At 36.1% G+C, this 18,666-nt stretch overlaps 2 protein-coding genes and 1 long non-coding RNA gene across 8 annotated transcripts in view; 2 read left to right on the top strand and 1 right to left on the bottom strand.

Annotated features, from left to right (window-relative positions):
* Positions 1-18,666, top strand: part of LOC149388987 (uncharacterized) — a 77,118-nt gene that overhangs the window by 27,524 nt on the left and 30,928 nt on the right. The window lies entirely within an intron of this gene.
* On the bottom strand, positions 7,803-12,348 carry LOC149388994 (Biotin/lipoate A/B protein ligase family). 6 transcript variants are annotated; one of them, XM_089624473.1, is made up of 8 exons: positions 12,218-12,348; positions 12,043-12,107; positions 11,608-11,678; positions 11,454-11,508; positions 11,020-11,258; positions 10,498-10,736; positions 8,547-8,695; positions 7,803-8,275 (listed from the first exon to the last, which is right to left on the bottom strand). In XM_089624473.1, exons 5-8 carry the CDS (start codon positions 11,196-11,198, stop codon positions 8,045-8,047), a joined length of 798 nt encoding a protein of 265 aa, XP_089480599.1. In that variant the 5' UTR covers positions 11,199-11,258; positions 11,454-11,508; positions 11,608-11,678; positions 12,043-12,107; positions 12,218-12,348; the 3' UTR covers positions 7,803-8,044. The 6 variants fall into 6 exon arrangements, with proteins under 6 accessions (XP_089480599.1, XP_089480597.1, XP_089480598.1 ...); XM_089624471.1 differs by having other exon boundaries at positions 11,020-11,223; XM_089624472.1 differs by having other exon boundaries at positions 11,020-11,220.
* LOC149388993 (U3 ribonucleoprotein (Utp) family protein) lies at positions 12,496-17,338 on the top strand. The gene is made up of 11 exons (XM_089623243.1): positions 12,496-12,912; positions 13,010-13,145; positions 13,506-13,984; positions 14,190-14,408; positions 14,491-14,817; positions 15,001-15,369; positions 15,455-15,535; positions 15,628-15,708; positions 15,814-16,197; positions 16,715-16,846; positions 16,969-17,338. The coding sequence occupies exons 1-11, from the start codon at positions 12,571-12,573 to the stop codon at positions 17,125-17,127; spliced, it is 2,709 nt and encodes a 902-aa protein (XP_089479369.1). The 5' UTR covers positions 12,496-12,570; the 3' UTR covers positions 17,128-17,338.

The raw sequence follows: 18,666 nt of genomic DNA, 5'->3' as shown, positions 1-18,666 counted from the left end.
ACCTACTCAATAATAAGTGGTTAAAAAAATGCACCACAAAAACCAATCAATCATAATGCACAGCTTTCTAAATTGCTCCACCGCACTGAATTCCACACACAAACAATAATGTTGACCTAAAGGTCCGTAAAGGCAATAGATATAGTCTAGAGTCTAGTAGTAGCAAGGCTCTAATATTTCTCATCCTCAAAATTCACTGCAATAAGACACCAAAAAAGTGAAAACCCCATAATTTTTTTCCCCTCCACGAGACCCCCCCTCAAAAAAAAAAAAAAAAAAAAAAAACCACGTAGAATCTTGCCATCCCAAATGGTATGTGACATTTTTTTACGCCAAATCGCACGCTTGCTCTATACACTACAGTGCTAGTGAATATAGGTTTTGTGTCACATTTTTTGACATATAATTGTCGCATGAGCTAATGCTTACGTTGCCTTTTAGTACTGTGCTTCGAGGCTTGAAGACACACAGTGATCAAATACTTTGAAAATCTTGGACTCCAAATCTATGAAAAACTACCATAAATTGTGTGAGAAGGAAACAAGTACTACACATAGGGAATCATATCCAACAAGTAGAATCCTTTAATAATTCATAAATATATATATATATATATATATATATATATATATATATATATTTTAATTTTTTGCCACTCGCTACTCAAAAACTTGTGCCTCAACACGCAAAGCCTACGTGCACTCTTACATTATTCTCTTCACTTTTGCCTTTGGACTATCCTCAATTTTTTCTCCCCCTATGACAAAACAAGAGGTAAAATAAAACCCAAAATAATAATTATATTATTGTTTAAGAATAATAGAGGAATAAAAGGGAAATAATTGGGTCCCACTTGAGACATGTAGCTGGGTGATCTCTCTTGATCGGACGGTGGCGATTTCTCACATTGATGAAAATGTGGGCAGACAAAAGTCTGTTTGTGGTTTCCTTAGATGTCTCTATTTTGAATTCTCGCTTGCAAACATGATGGCATAAGATATGGCTTGGCAGAGTTGTTTATTATATTTATTTGCTCTATTATATATATATTAATAAGTACGAATAATATATATGTTCACCAAGGCATTAAATTCACTATGCTAGAGAAGTACTCTTGCCCTCTTGGATTTTGCTCTTATAAATAGAAGCGAACTTCTTTGCTCATTTCATTGTACCAAAGCAAAGCAAAGCAAAGCATTAGAAAATGATAGGAGTGAGAGAGAACTTCTAAGGAAGTGAAGTGAAAGTGTTATAAATATTTGCTTGGTGAGTAACTCCTTGTTGGAGAAGCAGGGCACGTGCAAAAAGGTCTTGTTTGGTCACGTGCCAACTCTACTCTTGCACGTGCTCCCCTTCTCCAACATGGGTTTCTCACCTTTTGTCACTCAGAGCCACCCATATTGTGAATGGTAAATTGCCTTTGTCATATTTTTTTTGCTTTTTATTCTCTAATTGGCTCTTTGGGATTTGGTCACAATATATATCTTGAGTTTATTATTCATGGTATATACACACTTTGTTGTGTCATGTGTGATATACTCATAATATATAGTGTTTATTAGGTACCATGCATGTGCTTAATTGTTATTTATTAACTTAATATTACACAGCGCGGTTGATTATCTTAAATTCAAGCATATTATCAGAGGTTATATGGTAAAAAAAAATTCAAGTATTAGATGTAGAGTTCTAGTATATTACGTACGTCATGTTGATGAATGGTGATAAACTGTTGCTATGAGCTTAATATGTACTATATTTCAAAATAAAAACAAGATTTAATATTTACTATTTACTACTATATATAGCAGCATGCTAAAGAGAGAGTTGTAACTTGTATCTCCCTTAAAAGCTAAGGAATCACTCTCGTATTTTTGGCCCAATAACCGCTTCATGGAAAAATAGAACGTTCTTTTACACACTGCAATTTTATTTTACTCGATAAAAAATATTCTTATACCATCGAATCTTACAACTAACTATCCGATTTTTTTTAGGTAGTGCCTGTATATTATTTTTGAATATTATTACAACTAATTGTTCTGATTACTTTATTTTATTTCATTACTATAAGGTTCATAATGAAGTAGGTTGTTTTTATTACTGTTTATTTCCCTTTATTTATTGCATTGATAACTGGGCTTTATTTTGTTAGTGTTACAAACAGAAATACAGGCCTTTCTGGTACTTGGACTTCCACTAGAACCAAATCCGACCCGCTTGGTTTAAATGGTAAAATGCTCTTAGCAGCCATGAAAGATATACATGCCTGTCTGGTACTTAGGCTTTGTTTGGTAGGAGGGATTATTGGAGGGATGGATTAAGTTGGATGGATTTGGAGTGATGGATTATACATTTCCTTTGTTTGGTATGAATAGAAAAAGATGGAGGGAAGAATTTGTTTCCGTGGGACCCATCAAAAAACTTTCCTCTCCATTTTGGAAGGATTGTAGAAATCCATAGCATTTTATTTATGAAAATTACATTTATAATATTTATTGATGCAATTTCATAGTATCTAATTATTTTATACACAATTTATTTTTTAAATTATTTTGGATGTGAAACAAAAATGAGTAAAAATTAAACATAATTTTAAAATTAATGTTATATACTTTTATTTATGTACCTTGAAAATATAATTATTTTTGTTTGGGTAATTTATAATTATAATTTCTTGTGCATTATTTGATATGTTTTTGGTAGATAATATATTTACTTTGCATGTTTTATATCACATATATATTTGCATACGTGAGTGATATGTTTTTTTTTTTTTATCAGAGTGAGTGATATGTTTATGTATAGATGTATTAACTCATATATTTTTTTGGGGTGAAAATAGGCAGTTATTTGGTATTTTATAAGAGTAAAAAATGAAATTTAATATATAAATGTTATTTATTCTTTTTATATTTTTTTTATACCAAACAACAAATGGATTGATAATAATCTTTCCTCTCATCATACCAATCAACTTTTGAAAAAATCACAATCCATCACTTTCCTTTCTTTTCTCTTCCATCCTAAATAATCCATCCACCTTACTTTCCCTCTTTCTTACCAAACAAAGCCTTAGGGGCTGGGGCTCATCAGTAATTTTTTTTTTTTTTTTTTTTTTTTTTTTTTTTTTTTTTTTTTTAAATGAATCGTTCAGTAATAGTATTTCCAAAGTTGTTTTCTGAGATTTATGTAAACCACTTCGAACTCCGGAAAATTCCACAAATATCTCATTTGAAGATGGAGATTCCTTGAATATTATAATTAAATAATTTTACAGTAAAACAAGTCAAATAAAACTATAAACAATAAGAAAGAAAAAACTGTAAAATGACATTGTCTCAGAATATATTGATGTATTGTCAGAATAAGAATGAGAAGCAAGAAATTCTCAAAAATGTTTTGAAAATGAGGTAGTTCGGGTAGTTTTCACACAAAAATCATTATGATCCACAATTTTTTTTTTTTTTTAAATTATTACTAGTATTATAATTATTATCCCAATGTGTCGTGGGGTTAAATAACTATCCCAGTTTGAGAAACGTAGATAATTCTCTAGTTCTCTTTGTAATTTACTTTAACGTGGGCTTTTTTTTAGAATCGTGATACAGTTTTTTTTTTTTTTTTAAAGACAGCTGTCATTGGAGTTTAAACTCACGAGTCACGACCTCTACCCTGAAATGGCGTGAAATTACTTAGATAATATTGGAATAAATTAATATGATAAAGATAAAATAACAATCTTATTTGGATAAATATATTAATACAAAAAAGAGTACTCCGTCTTGTAGATATGACTAGGTCGTATATTTGATGCAGCGGATTGGAAATGATTTTTGCTGGCCTAATTGGGACGGAAGATTGAAAATTTGAAATGACATTTACAGTTTACGTAAAACATCAATTTAGTAATTTAATATTAAATTATCTAATACAAAATAAATGTGGCTATTTATAGTCTATGTGCAATAATAAAATAAGTCTTCACAAAAAATTAAATTCAACTGAAAGTTTGAAACTAAAAATATAAACGGCAAGATAATATTCCTGATTATTTTATGGAAAAGCTTATATTTTTTAAGGTCTAGAAAGAGATTAAAGAGTATTTTATAACCAACGGATTTGAATGAGATATCTATTTTCTGAAGATTTTTTTTTTTTTTTTCATTTGACTGTTAGTTCGTCATAGAACACTTAATGCAGATTTTGTTTTAACAAGTCACATTTATTCCGAAGTTATTGATGATTGTTATTTAAAAATTAAATACGGCATCTATGACACCGATTTAGTTTTATAATAATTATATAAAAAGTAAAAAAAAAAGTATTCAGATGTTAATAACAAACATATTAGTACACGTGACATGCTGAGTAAATATGTATTCCAACTTATTTACGTCAATTTATGCGTGTAAATACATGAACGTGGTTATTTACCTAAGATTTACGAAACGTTGTCTATATAGCAATGTGAAATTGTAAATATGATTATATGAACCCTCTAATTAAATGTACAATGTATGAATGAAAAGATAGTAAAAAAACTTCAATATTGAAATTTCAAATATATGTTATCAGATGTTATGTAAGAAGACATTTATCTTGAGAAATTTCACTAAGCAGAGTATAGTATAATGAATGAGTTAAAAAAATTAGACTTACTGTTATCTCAATTACCAAAAAAAAAAAAAAAATTGGCATCTTGCAATTTAGACCAAAATATTCTTAAACTTCATCTTACTCTCAATTTCTTTCATTTATCTAATATTTTTATTTCATTTTATCTCTATTTTCGATTTTGAAAGTCCTAACCGCATTAAAAATATTGAACTTTTTTGTATGCGTCATGTATCGGGATATATTGACGCATAAGGTTATTGAGCACATTTAATTCATTGGAATATGCTGGTTTCAATAGAATTATCCGATGATATTAACAAGTTATTACATTTTTTAGTTTATACAATGAAATTTCTCTCACACTCTCTCTATACACAACTCAACTCTACTAGATGTAGATGGAGAGAATGCATCATTCATGTATTTCGTAATCACAATTATTAGAATAAAAATTCCTTAATGAAATAATATTAATTAAGTTTATTTGAAGCAGCGGATTTCAATTTTTTTTGCATGCTCATCTTAATTAAGACAAAGATATAAACTAACAAAAATCCGAATAAATATATTTCACTATTTTGTCGATTCTCCTTCCATTTGTTCGTGTTTCCTTCGTTAAGAAATGATGGCCCTACCTATCAGGCTAATTTTTTTTTTTTAATATAAATAACATTTTCAGTTATAAGATAAGAGGTTATTTTTTGTTCGTATACTTGTATGGAAGAACAAACAGATAATGAAATTTATGTACTCGACTCGCTCTTTTCGTATTATCAACAATAGAGGGAGATAGAAGTAATACAAGTGTATGAAAAAATGAAGAAAATGCCATGCTCATCGTTTTGTATTATGTGCCACTTAGATCGGATGTCGTTTAAATTCTCTCATTTTGCTCGCCGAACTCATGAACCTTGTCCATGTTCCATATTCTCTTCAGCTCACTCGCTATACTCTATCTTGACTCAAGCTCTATCCGCTGAATTCCAAATCGGGTCCGGTCCGGTCTTCTAGATGAAAGTGGCGCTAAAAATTACCTTTAAGAAAGATTTTGACAAAAATATCATTAGGTTTATCGTTACGACGATATTATTATGAAAGTTTTAATATGAAGCATTTATTAATGTCATGAAAGAATTATATTTATTGACAAAGATGTCATGAAAAAATTATTTTTAATGACAATTATCATACCTTTGGAAATTGGAATAATCCCTAAAACTATTTTACGCCATTCATGATATCGATAGTAATAAATATTTTCAAAATATTGTCAAATCGTGGTGATAAAAGCGTCTGTAATAAGATTAAAATAGTAACGACGACAACAAAATATTATGAAATTAAATCATAGGTGATGACCAGGCCAAGTTAAAGTACGTGATTACTACAATTTTCTTTTAGCAATAGTAATAACGAAAAAAATTATACGGAAATAAAAACATCTGAAAATAAAGGAGGTACGTTACATTATATATCATTTGTTTCTTTTCTTCTTGTTTAGTCTTTCACCTCCATCGCTATAAGCTATAACGTTTCTGATAAATTTCTCTCGTCATTTCTCTAGCTAGCCCAGGGATAATTACTATCTTCCCCAGTAATCTATAAACCGTAATAATGGATATCCCAACTGAAGAAGAATTGGTGACTTACTATCTCACCAAGAAAGTCAACAACGAGTTGTTTCCAGACCCTACGAACAGGTTCCAAGATCATCGTCTCTACGACTTCGATCCCCAACAACTTTCAGGTAAATAAATTCATAGAATTTTCATTTCAGTTTCACGCTTATCTATATATGTTTCTTTATATTCTTGCATTGCACGAAATGTGATTTTCTTGATCTTCTTCTTTCTTCTTCTTGATAATATCAGAGATATACGGAAAGCAAAGTGAGAGTGAAATGTATATCTTCGACGAAAGAGACGTAAAGGTCGTAAACGGTCGTGTTGGAACTCAAAAGCGTAAGACTCCAAATGGACGTTGGAAGAAGAGGAAGACCATAGAAGTGGAAAACAGCCATGGAAATGGAATAGTTGGGTTCAGAGCGGATTTGGAGTACCGTGAAGGCCAAGGAGAAGGAACAAAAACCAATTGGCGAATGCATGAATATTATCTCAATCAGGTCAATTATTTAATTTTCGAGCTACAATAAGTTCGATAAATCTAGACATACAAAAAAAAAAAAATATAGATTTTCTTTCTATGACTAGGATATCTTTAGCGATATTTTGAGATTATATAATCATATTATAAACTGATAACTGATAATTATTATAATAATTATGATTTTGATATTGCAGGCTCATTCAAATTGGGCTCTTTGCAAGGTCTTTCAAAGGCAAAAACCCACTCGCAAGAAGATGGTTGTTTGTGTGCCTTCATCTCCAAGTAAACCGAAAAAGCGCAGCTCTCAAGCTGTGATCATGGCAGAGCCACGTGTCAATGACGATCACGACGACTCATATCTGGGACAAGAAGAGCATAGATCTGATCGGACCCCTAATTCCTCGTCTAACGTTGTTGAGAATGATCATAATTCCAATTATAATTGGTGTTTGATGAAAAAGGAAGAACAAAGCTACTGGGATTCGAATCTGCTATATCCGCCACCGCAGGTTAGTGCTGTTGAGAGCAATCCTTTGGATGGACACACCTTTGACGAATTACTAGAGTTAATAGACTTTGAAAGATAAAGAAAGGAAGGCCTAATTTTCGCTCCTATTAATCGATCCCTTTTATCTGGTTTTCTTGAACTTTCTTTGATGGTATGACTCAGGAGTTTAGAGGCATTGCCTCGTAGCTGAAATACAACTCTTTTCAAGATTTACTATGGTTGTTTTTGAAAACGCTTATAATGTATGTGATGTATCATCAATAGTTGAACTTTCTAATTGCTCTTGATTTGCTAATCACAAATATATTATTCATCATCTCTACGTGCTGATGAACTTGAAGTAATTTTAGCCGTTTAAATGTGCCTATATGCTATTTATTCGCTTTACAAAGTAGCTACTGTATGATTGGAACCAAAGAATTGGCTTATCTAAATTGTTGGTTGAGCTGAATATGTTGGATTATCCAAATTGGCTTATAAATTCATCCCCGAGTCTTCCTCTTCACGCATCAAGACAAAAAAACTGAATTAAACACATCATAACATGTTCCAAAAATTAAACCATATATAGGCTCTTACCAATAAAAATAGAAATAGAAGTAAAAATAATAATAGTTTGTGACATGAGAGTACAGAGACCAATTAGTGTGCTTATTATAAAGAATGTATCTATACTTTATAATCACATGGCATTATTTTTTTTTCCCTTCAAATATTCCATCACTTGAACCTACATTTATATCCAGAAATAATCACTTCAAAATTTTTTATTCGAATTGGGTTGACCTTAGCAACTTCAAGCTGTCACAGCTACAAGCAAGCGGTCGCAACCTGCGAGGCGAAAGCCTTCGGCTCCAGCTCTTGCCTAGTCAAAACCCTAGTTGAAGGACTAAACTTAGCATCCAAGAAACACGCAATACCCTCGGACGCCACAGATCTAACTGAGAAATCAGTTTCCAATGCCTCAACGGTTTTGTCAATGAACATTGATCTCGGCATATAGTCCTTCATGCGGCAGATAAATTCCATGTGGTCCCGTGCCTGCAAAACCAGAGAGTTCGTTCATTTGTTTTTCACACAAACAAACTATATATGTAAACGCTTTAGCTATTCGAGTAATTTAGAGGAAAGAGCACAAAGTTAATGGTACGCAGATTTAAAGCGATTATTCATCACTAATGCATAACCCTGTTGAGAAGCTACAAGAATCTTATTAATGAGTATAAACTTTTATACCCATTCTCATATAAAAATGATAATAATTGTAAGAAGGATAAGGAACAGGGAATGTGGATTGACAATATATTAATACCTGGCGATATTTCGGAACCCGTTTTGGGTGTTGAAGATAGGCCATGTTTCTGACATCATAATTCCACAAAAATGAGGTGTGGTGGACCCACCGGTTCTTGGTGATCGACTGAGCATTTCCGCCAAACTTCCGTTCACCAAACACATAATCTAAACCAAGTTGTAGCACACTTTTTTAGAATATATTTCAAATGCAGAAATAAATGTATCATAATTTTACAAATACGGATGAAGAGTTGTTGTTTTCGTTGTAAAAACAAAATAAAATTGTACATGAGAAAGGCAAATACAAACTTAAACATTCAGTGAAATGAGCTCCGCAAATTTTAGCTGCCCACGACCTAACCTGAATTTTAAAAATTAAAGTATGAATACAAAGTGTTTAAATAACGTTTCGTTTTCAATTTTTATTAATTATAATGTTACAGAGAACTTTAACATAAGTATAGAGTTTGTCAATATAATTTACTTTTTGACTTATATTTACCAACCAATGCTCATACATCGATTTTTAGAGCTCATACACATTTTTTTTTCCAAAATATTATAGTAAGTTCTTGGACCACATCCCAACAGAGTGTGACAAAATATGGGCTACTAGTCAACATCATAAATCAAGCTCGGCCGTACCAACCTGGCCCGTAAACATTTTGTGTCCGGACCGAGGGCTAGGCCGGGCCAAATGGGCTCTGGACTAGCTCGTATAGCCCGACTCATACTGAAAGCTCTAATAAATAATATACCAAATGGTAAAGGTCTCCTTGCGAAATTGCTGTGGCGTTTCCCGAAGGAGGTCGACTCTCTGTGGCACAAGACGATTAGGGCCATCCACGGAGTTCGGGCCAATGATTTCAACCCTGACCTCGCCCCCGCCTCCACTTTCCGTAGCCCCTGGAAGTCGGTCATTTCGATCAGCGTCTTTTTCTTTTCCCGGGTGAGCTGGAAGGTGCACGACAGCTCGATCGTTCGCTTTTGGAAGGATTCGTGGCTTTTCGACAGTCCTCTCGAGGATAAGTTTCCGGGCTTGGCGAGGATCTGTCCCGAGAAGAACGAAAAGATCGGTTTTTTTGCTTCCCCGGACCCGTCTGAAATCAGTCGAGTTTTTTGGGACCTCAAACTCTCTAGGAACCTTTCCTTGAGAGAAATCGACAAGGTTTCCGCTCTCTTGGCGAAGCTGGAAGATATCAAGATTTGGAGCGGCATGGTCGATCGTCGGGTTTGGTTAGACGACACGGAGGATTTCTCAGTGAAGTCTATGACGTGAAGCTTGTCTTCGGTCTCCCTCCCTTCGGCTTGGCCCTTTGTCGATCTGATCTGGAAAGCTAAAGTGCCTTCTAAAGTGCAGTTCTTCGGTTGGCTCCTCGTCTCGAACAAGCTCAGCACCGACGATGTTCTTCAATGCTGTTTTCCTTCGATCTCCGGTTGCCCGTCTTGCTGCCCTTTATGTCACCGAGCCGCCGACAACAGAGATCATTTGTTTCGGACTTGTTCTTTCGCTTCCAAAGTTTGGAGCCTCCTGTTCGTGCGCCTTCCCGTCGATATTCTGCCTCCTGCCGATTGCCCCTTCTCTGACTTCAGCCTCTGGTTTGGTTCCTCTGGTAGAAGTTCGAAGGTTCGCTCAGCTGTCAAGGTTGTCTTTCTCGCAGCCTGCTGGGCTATTTGGAAGCTCCGGAACAAGTGTATTTTCGACGATGCCCCTCCCTGTTTCGACAGCCTTTGGGATAGTCTTTTCCGCAATATTGGTTTTTGGCTTGCTACCCTTGAGCCCGAGTTTCGTTCCTATAGTCTAGCTTCCCTTTCTAGAGATTGGCCTAGTGCCCTGTAGTTTGTAGCTTGCTTTTTCATAGTAAAAGCTTTTTTTTCCCTTTTTTATTTTAATTGAGTTTCTTCTAAAAAAAAAAATACCAAATATTAAAGTTGATACTACTATTATTAACCAAAGAACTCCATACCATTTTCACGAAGATGGAAATCCGCGGTCCCTTGAAACACTCTGGAGTAGAAATGACCACTCCAAGACATAATAGGCTGTGGATACGGTTGCAAGCCAGGAATGGCTTCCTTGTTGCATATCAAGGTTACAAAAATGGTATCACTGTCAACGATCACAGTCCCACCACCGGAGTACCTCCTGATCACCGGAATCCGGTCTCGCAACACAGGTTCAACCTCCAGAAGCTCCGTAGTTGACCTGTAAAGAGAGTTTCACAGTTGGATTCTGCCAAATTAACTATTTTCATGCACATTTTGACACAAATTCATTCCATTAAACCATATTTAGCAGAGACAGTTTGTATGAATATATGGAGAAAAAAATCAGTTTCCAGCCTTGACGTGCTTCTAAAAGCTATATTTAAAGATTGTTACTGAAACAGTAGACATTCTCTTTTTAAGGGAACATGAATTGATAATTTTTTTTTAATATAGATATGTTTAACCAAAAAAAAAAAAAAAACTTCGCAGGTTGAATCTACCCAGAAACGCCCATGACAATCGTTGACTCACAAGTCCCGTCGTTGATAATACACCAATTATCTGAAGAGGTCCGAAGTAGATTCTCTTCAATGTGAAGTTGCTCCATGATCGGAAGGCCATGAAATCTAACCAGATTCATCAGTGGGGGTCCAATGTTTCTGCTCAGAGCTGAACTCATTTCTGGATGCCTGTGCTTGCTTCTTCTATTTCATTTTTGTGTAAAAGCCAACAATTGTCACTAAACGGCAAGTATTATTTTGAAAATCAAAGAACAAACAAAGAACAAAACATGCACGGTAACCATATTATGATTACTATTTTCAAAGAATAAATAAAAACATTATGTCAGCAATGTTGCTATGAGAGGAAGGTACATAAACTACGTATGGTGAGAAGTGGGAAAGAATACAAAGAAAGGGAAAAAAAAATATACTTTGTCACAGTACAAATGGATTGGGTCACAACAGTCTTTGGTCTTATAAGGCGTTCTGCAGAGCAAAAAAGAAAGCTAAATACATTAGTCACTGCAATAGAGGAAGTTGAATAGATGACTAAAGATGTACAGAAGAAATTACGAAAATCCATACCCGGGCCTTCTTCGGCGAGCTCGTTAGCTCAATCTGGCCTTTTGAGATATTTGTGATACCCAAACGTTTAGCTATAATAAATCAACATGAACGAAAAGTTAATGATGAGAATTAAACAAAGCAGACAGCAGTTTTTATCCTCTCATCAATCACGAGTGTCAACTCTGTGAAAAGTCTTGAGTTACTATTAAGTAGAGATCCAATATATACCGCGTAAAAATATTCTATAAATATTTGAAAATCCAGATCTTTAATAAACGCATGACGGTTTATTATTTTCCTGTTCTAACATTTGTAACTAAATCCAGCAGGAAAAAAATCATCTTTTGTTTTCATTTCAAATAACAAATTCGAGTTCAAATTTCAGATAAACACTCAAGGATATCTAATTAACCACCTACTTCTAGAAAATGATAGCAAGACTGAATGACTTACCGTGACTTCAGTGTCGCTGGAACAATCCGACCTCGTCTTCAACCTCCAAATCATATGCGCGTGACCTACTTGATTGACGCAGTGAAAAAATGCACATTAAACAAATTCTGTATAACCAAAAGACACTTTCAAACGCAGAAGTTTTCTGATACAAAAACCAAACAAGAATTCATACTGAGAGTGATAGCGAAACTACGAGGGCAGAGACGATCGTTTTTTCAACTCATACCCCAGCTCGTTTTTTCAAGAAGACAGAGACGATCGAGGACTCGAATGTCGTGTAATCCAATATACAGTCATTCAAATCGAACGTGAAATGGATTTGAGCCTTTTTTTTTTCTTCCCCAAACTGAGGGCAATAATAAATTGGGCCTAGTTATAGGCCCAATAAGAATATATTCCCGGCCCATATATTTTAACCGACCCGATTCGTTTCAGTCTCGTCTTCTTGTTTGATAGGGTTTTGCCTAAAACCCAACGCAGCAAAGCGCCGAGGCTGAAACACCAAACACTCGCTTCTCCGACGCCATGACCGATCCGAAGCGCAAGTCCCGCGGCGGAGCGAGCCGTAACGGCAGTACCAAGAAGCAGAAGACCGGCTCGTCCTTCCGGAGCGACGATAAACCTCTGAAGAGACGAGGTCCGAGGTTGCCGAACCAGTTCCGGAAGGTTCTCGACGGGATGAACCCTAGGAAACGTAGCGGTGGAGATTCTTCCGACAGCGATGCCGAGGAGAGGATCGATTTCGAAGAGGCGGCGATGAACGCCGCGTACGAGTACGAAGAAGAGGTCCCCGAAGAGGAGTCCGGGAAGAATCGCCGTTTCGACCCCGTCGAGACTCTCGAGTACGAGACGCCCGACGAATTCGAGGTTTTTTTTTTCTTCTTAATTTGTTCAATTGTCTGTTTATGTAGTCGATGCGTTGTGAAAATTGAGTTGATTTGGTTTCTTTGCTGTTCGTCGTTAGGATGAGAATATCTCGTCAGACGATGAAAGCGTCGATGACGATGGGAGTGAAGATGACGACGCTGAAGAGAATGAAGACGAGAGGCATGCGAGGATGTTGAATGAGCTTACGGGAATTCCCAGCGAGGCGTTTAAAGGTATTGTGCTCTTAATTCTCTAAGTGCTTCAACATTTGAGGTTTTGTCTAGAGAATCGGGTCTTTTTAGGTACTCAGAGATTTTAGGCGGAGTGTATTTTACTGGCAAGCTCGTACCTTTTCATTATTCTTTTAAGATTGAAAGTTAGAGAAAATTATTCCCTAGTCTTAAAAATGACTCTTTCAAGTGTTTTGGATCTGTAAAGCTCTGAACATTGGAAATTCGTGTGGTTTTTCTAATTATGTATTTAATTGAAGTTGAATGGAGTAAGATTCATGAGCTAATTACAGTTTTAAATATCAGGGTTTAAATACACTAAAAAGTTTGTAATAATGCCTGAGAATATGTTCTCCTTATCAGGGAAGAAGAAGGATAAGAATGCTATTATCACAGAAGCATATCCCGAGTCTGAGTTTAATCCTACTCGTGATGTTTTGGATGGTAGTGGTCAAATTACCATTAATGACCTTTTGGCACCTCTACAGCACACTCCTGGGTATGCGAAACTCAAGAAGAAATTTGATCAAATGGAAAGGAAAGTAGCTCCGACTGAAGCTCCGCTCCACCGAGCAGAGCAGGAAAGGCTGGACAGGATGGCCGCTTATATAGCATCAAAGAAAGACATGGTTAAGTGGGAACCACTAATCAAGAGGAATAGAGAGGCTCCAACCTTGATTTTCGATAACGATGTAGATATAGGGTTTTCGACTGTAGGAGCGATAGCATCGGAGTTTGAACCCAGGACTGAGTTTGAGAAGAAAATAGCTTCGTTGATATACAGTGACAAGGTTGCAGATGCTCACAGTAATGATGGTGCTAGACTTCTTGAACTAAACGAGGTCCGAATGCTCCGAACTTTTTGCCCATCATGATCTCTCTCTCTCTCTCTCAAATTTTTTGGAGCTCTCAGCCTAGCAAGATATCTGTGTCTTTTTATTTATTATTTAATCACAATTGAATCTGATGCAAATGATATTTTAATGCAATCGTGTTTTAATGGCTGTCTTGGTCATTGTTTTTACTAAGCTTATTCTTTCATGACAGGTGACTGTTGAGGATGAAAGGGAACGGAGGGGTCGCATTGCCAAAATGCGCAGCCTTCTTTTCAGTCACGAGGTGAAGGCGAAACGCGTAAAGAAGATCAAATCGAAAACTTACCATCGTCTGTTAAAAAAAGATAGACTTAAGAAGGCCTCGGAGGCTCTGCTGGACCCAGAAGCTGCTAAAGAGCTGGCAAGAAAACACGACTTTGAACGGGCAAAGGTAAAATTGTTTATCGTTATCATCATCTGTAGTTGTTCACTTTAGAAACTCTATCACTTACTCTCCTCTACTCCTGATCCAGGAGCGCATGACTTTGAGGCATAAAAGGTCAAAGTGGTTCGACCGAATTAAAGAGCGCGGTGTAGATGCCCAGGACGAAGGTACTCGGGCTGCTATTGCTGAGAAGGACCAATTACACACTGCGTTGACCAGAAAGATTAGATCTATGAAAGATAGTAGTAGCAGCAGTGACGGGAGTGGCAGTGATGATGATTCCGATTACAATTCTTCCGGTTCTGAGCAAGATAGATCATCCAGGTTAATATCAAAAGCAAAAGAAAAGACTCTTGAAGTTATGAACGAAGAGGATGAAGTGCCTCAATCGGGATTGCTTGCTTTACCTTTCATGGTAAATTGTTCATTAAACCTTTTTTTTCTTCTCTCTTAGTCGAGTTCAATAATTATGCTTATTGCCGGGGAAATGGGAAAACTTAAAAAGAAATTAGCTTATATGCCCTGAATGTTTACTGTTTATTTATCTTCCATCTATTTGGTCGCTGTCTTAATCTTAGGGTCGTTGATTTTGATATAGGTGCGAGGGATGAAAAAACGTAAGGAGGCTGCTGCTGAGGAAGCCAGACTTGCTCTTGAAGATTTTGACTCACTGTCAAAGCAGTTGGATGGTTCAAAGACAGCTCGAAGTCCAAAATCTGGTGTTTCTAGCGGCAGAATGGTCTTTAATGCAGCAGGAAAGCAGGCTCCGAAATCAAGTAAACTTGAAACGCACAATAAATCCGAATTGGATAAATTTTATGATCACGGTGACAGTGAAGACGATATTGAGGCAGAAGATAACGGCAATGATGTGACTATTGGAAATGATCTTTCCCAAAGTGATGCCAACATTGATTTAAGTCTCCTAAATAATGGTTCTTTGACTAATCAAGACAGTCTCCTCAAGGTTATAATTTATGATAGTGTCAACTTTTCTAAGTGTCATTTACAGCTTCATAAGCATGACATATCATCTCTTTTGTGGTCCGCAGAGCTTTGATGATATCGGTAAAGACCCAGGTCCAAAGACAACACATGAAGTTGCTATTTTTGCATCTGGGGCATGGAAAAAGGTATTTTAAATTGAAATGTGTATGAGGGGCTCATTTTGCATTTAGTTTAAAAGTGGAGAAAATAGTAATGACATGCTCTGTTTGATGGTCAGGCGAAAGGTGAAAACAATGATGCGATTGGTAAAAAGCCTCCCGTATCCAAGAAACGTGCTTCAAAGAATCCAGGACCACAGGTATATATAACAACCTCGTAGCCATTTAATGAAGCTGGGTTTCAGATTGTTTAGGTACTTTACATTAGTTCCCATTCCTTTGTGGCTTACCTCTTCCTTATGCAGGAAACGGCCGAGAAATCCCTGGATCATAGCGATTCAGATAGTGAAACCGAGATGGTGGATGGGATTCTTTCTTCAGGTCCTAAAGTGCCTTATGAACTTCCGTCTCAAGCTGAGCTTATTCATGAAGCCTTTGCAGCGGACGATGTGGAAGATGATTTCGAGAGACTAAAACAGGAAGCCCTGAATGAGGAGAACCCTGAGCCCAAAGAACCGAGTGTTCTTCCTGGGTGGGGTCAATGGACACGTGTTCAGAAAAAGAGAGGTTTACCGGCTTGGATGGTCAAGGAGTATGAGACCGCCAAGAGTATCAGAGAAGAGGCAGTCAAAAAAAGGAAAGATGCCCATCTTAAACACGTTGTTATATCCGAGAGATTGGACAAACGAGTAAGTCATTTACTTCACCTTCATCCGTCATATACCTTGTCCAGACAATTTTTCGAATTGCCTTTTTGATTGACAAAAGTCAACTTTAGATGGTACTGAGAGTGCCGTGTTCAGGTTTGAGCTATTCATGTAAGGTGCTGAAGAAAAAAATAATAAAAATATACATGTGAATATGTCAAATGTTAAGGGTGAAATAAATAAATATGTCAATAGATGCTTGAAGTGAACATGGTAACCGAGAACCATAAGTTAAAGTTAACTTAACCTTAAACACCCCAAACAACCTCTTTATACGAAACCAAACAAAACAAAAAATCAGTAAAATGTTATGATGAACGGAAATTTCGGTTAAAAACTCAAACAACCTCTTTTAAAGTAATACTTTTCAAATAATTGTAAAAAAATGGCTATAATGCCGGTCACTAGTCCGTTTTTAGTTTCACTTGTTCTGTTGTTGCTTTAATTTGTCACTTATGTTATATAATTATGTTTTATTCTCTGGTTTGACCCATGACAGACTGAGAAGCTCTACACCAAAACTTTACCTTTCCCCTACACTTCCAAGGAAGTGTATGAGCAGAGCATGCGAATGCCCATCGGTCCCGAATACAACCCGGCCACCACCGTCGCAGCTCTTAATCGGCCTGAGGTAAGTTCTTGGTACCCCTTGAAACTATTTCATTTATTTATGTGTGCTTTGTTTCTCATTAAGAACGGTGAAGTGAAGGAATGGACTTTATTATGTTGATTCCTTTTTATTTGTATAATCAGATATTGAAGAAGGCGGGTCAAATCATAAAGCCTATAGAATTTGAGGAAGTGGATCTTAACGAAAAAGGAGAGATGCAGAGACATGGCGGGACGGTACAGAGAACAAAGAACACACAGAAGCAAAGGCAAAAGCAAAAACAAAAGAAGAACAAGGGCTGAAAGTTAGTTGAGGGGATACTCTCATTGCTTATGTTGTTTATTATTCATGCTAAAGCTAATTTATTTGCATTTCCATTATATGCTCTGTTCAAATATTTATAGATTTTTTTTTCTTCCAATATATGGTTAAGGAGTTTGTATTTTAATTTATTTTCGTGCATAGCAATGCTCGAAACTAATTTTGTCCGTGTAATAGAAAACAAATTTTACATTTGAGTTAAGGAAAAAAAAAAGAAAAAAGAAAAAGGACCTGACCTTTTAACAGCATTCTTCTTTTCCGGAGATATTGTATCAAAATAGTTGGTCTTGGAAGACTACGTGATTTACACGATATTATTGACAAAATAAATTGAAACATCAGCTAATGGAATTTCAAGTAAAACATGGAGGAGGTTAACAAATATATATATATTGTAGAGCTATATTTGTATTTTTGCATCAAATTTATTTGACATCGGAATTGCATGCAGCTGAGAATAATTTTCGTTTGGTTACGATACGGTGATAACTGGCCATGAAAAATAACGCCTAACTGCATTATACAATGTCTCGATACCCCGTCCGACGACGTTGATAGAGATGAGTGATGAATGCATTTTATATACACATCTCATATTTCCGAGCTCGAATTTCAACTTACTTTCAAATGTGCTTGATGATTTATCGGAATTTTTAAGGTGTGAATTATAGGTTTTGGGCTCAAATTCAATTCCAAGATCTAATTTGAACTACTTAATGTTGTTTTGGGGCATTTGGAGGTCGAACGGGAGCTTTTGGGGTGAAGGTCACAAATTTTTGGTCAAATGCGCTCTGCTTGCTTCTACCAAGCCGCGGTCAACGTAACATATTGGTCAACTGCGCCGTACTCCTAGCCACCGTGCTGCGGTCAATGCTCATTGTTGGAAAAACGATAGTGCGCCAACTCCATGCCACAAAGAAGTGTACACCATGCCAAGTTCACACTCACCACGCCATAGTTGGAAAAATGATAGTGCGCCAACTCCATGCCACAAAGAAGTGTACACCATGCCAAGTTCACACTCACCACGCCATAGTTGGAAAAACGATAGTGCGCCAACTCCATGCCACGAAGAAGTGTACACCATGCCAAGTTCACACTCACCACGCCATAGTGCGCGCCAGCGTGCCAAGCCACTCCTCGCCACACTCCTTGATTTTTTGAAGTTTTAATTTCTCATTTGTAAAGAGCATTGGACCATTGTATTTCATCGAAAGGCCTAAATAACTCCGAAAATCACCATAATGTTATATTAACGAGAATAGGACATCCTTACTTTTGTTTAGTGTTTTTCAATAGGGTTTGGTTAGTTTTGTGGAGAGCTTTTGAAGAAGAAAAAGGTATCTTGATGGAACCGAAAATTCAATGTGCTCCCTATGTTTTTATTTAATATGAGTTTATTTTTTCTTTCAATACTAGTTTTGTTAATTTAGTTGTTATGCGCTTCATTATGATTATCAATTTGTTAATGATTATGATTATACTAGTTAGTTAATTTAATTGTTATTGCCCGTTTGTTT

Source organism: Urtica dioica, chromosome 8, assembly GCF_054948205.1.
Source record: "Urtica dioica subsp. dioica isolate 48M chromosome 8, U.dioica_male_clone48M_v1_H2, whole genome shotgun sequence".
NCBI classification, from domain to species: Eukaryota; Viridiplantae; Streptophyta; class Magnoliopsida; order Rosales; family Urticaceae; genus Urtica; species Urtica dioica.
The sequence above is the reverse complement of the archived record's forward strand: the minus strand, read 5'-3'. Positions and strand labels throughout refer to the sequence as shown.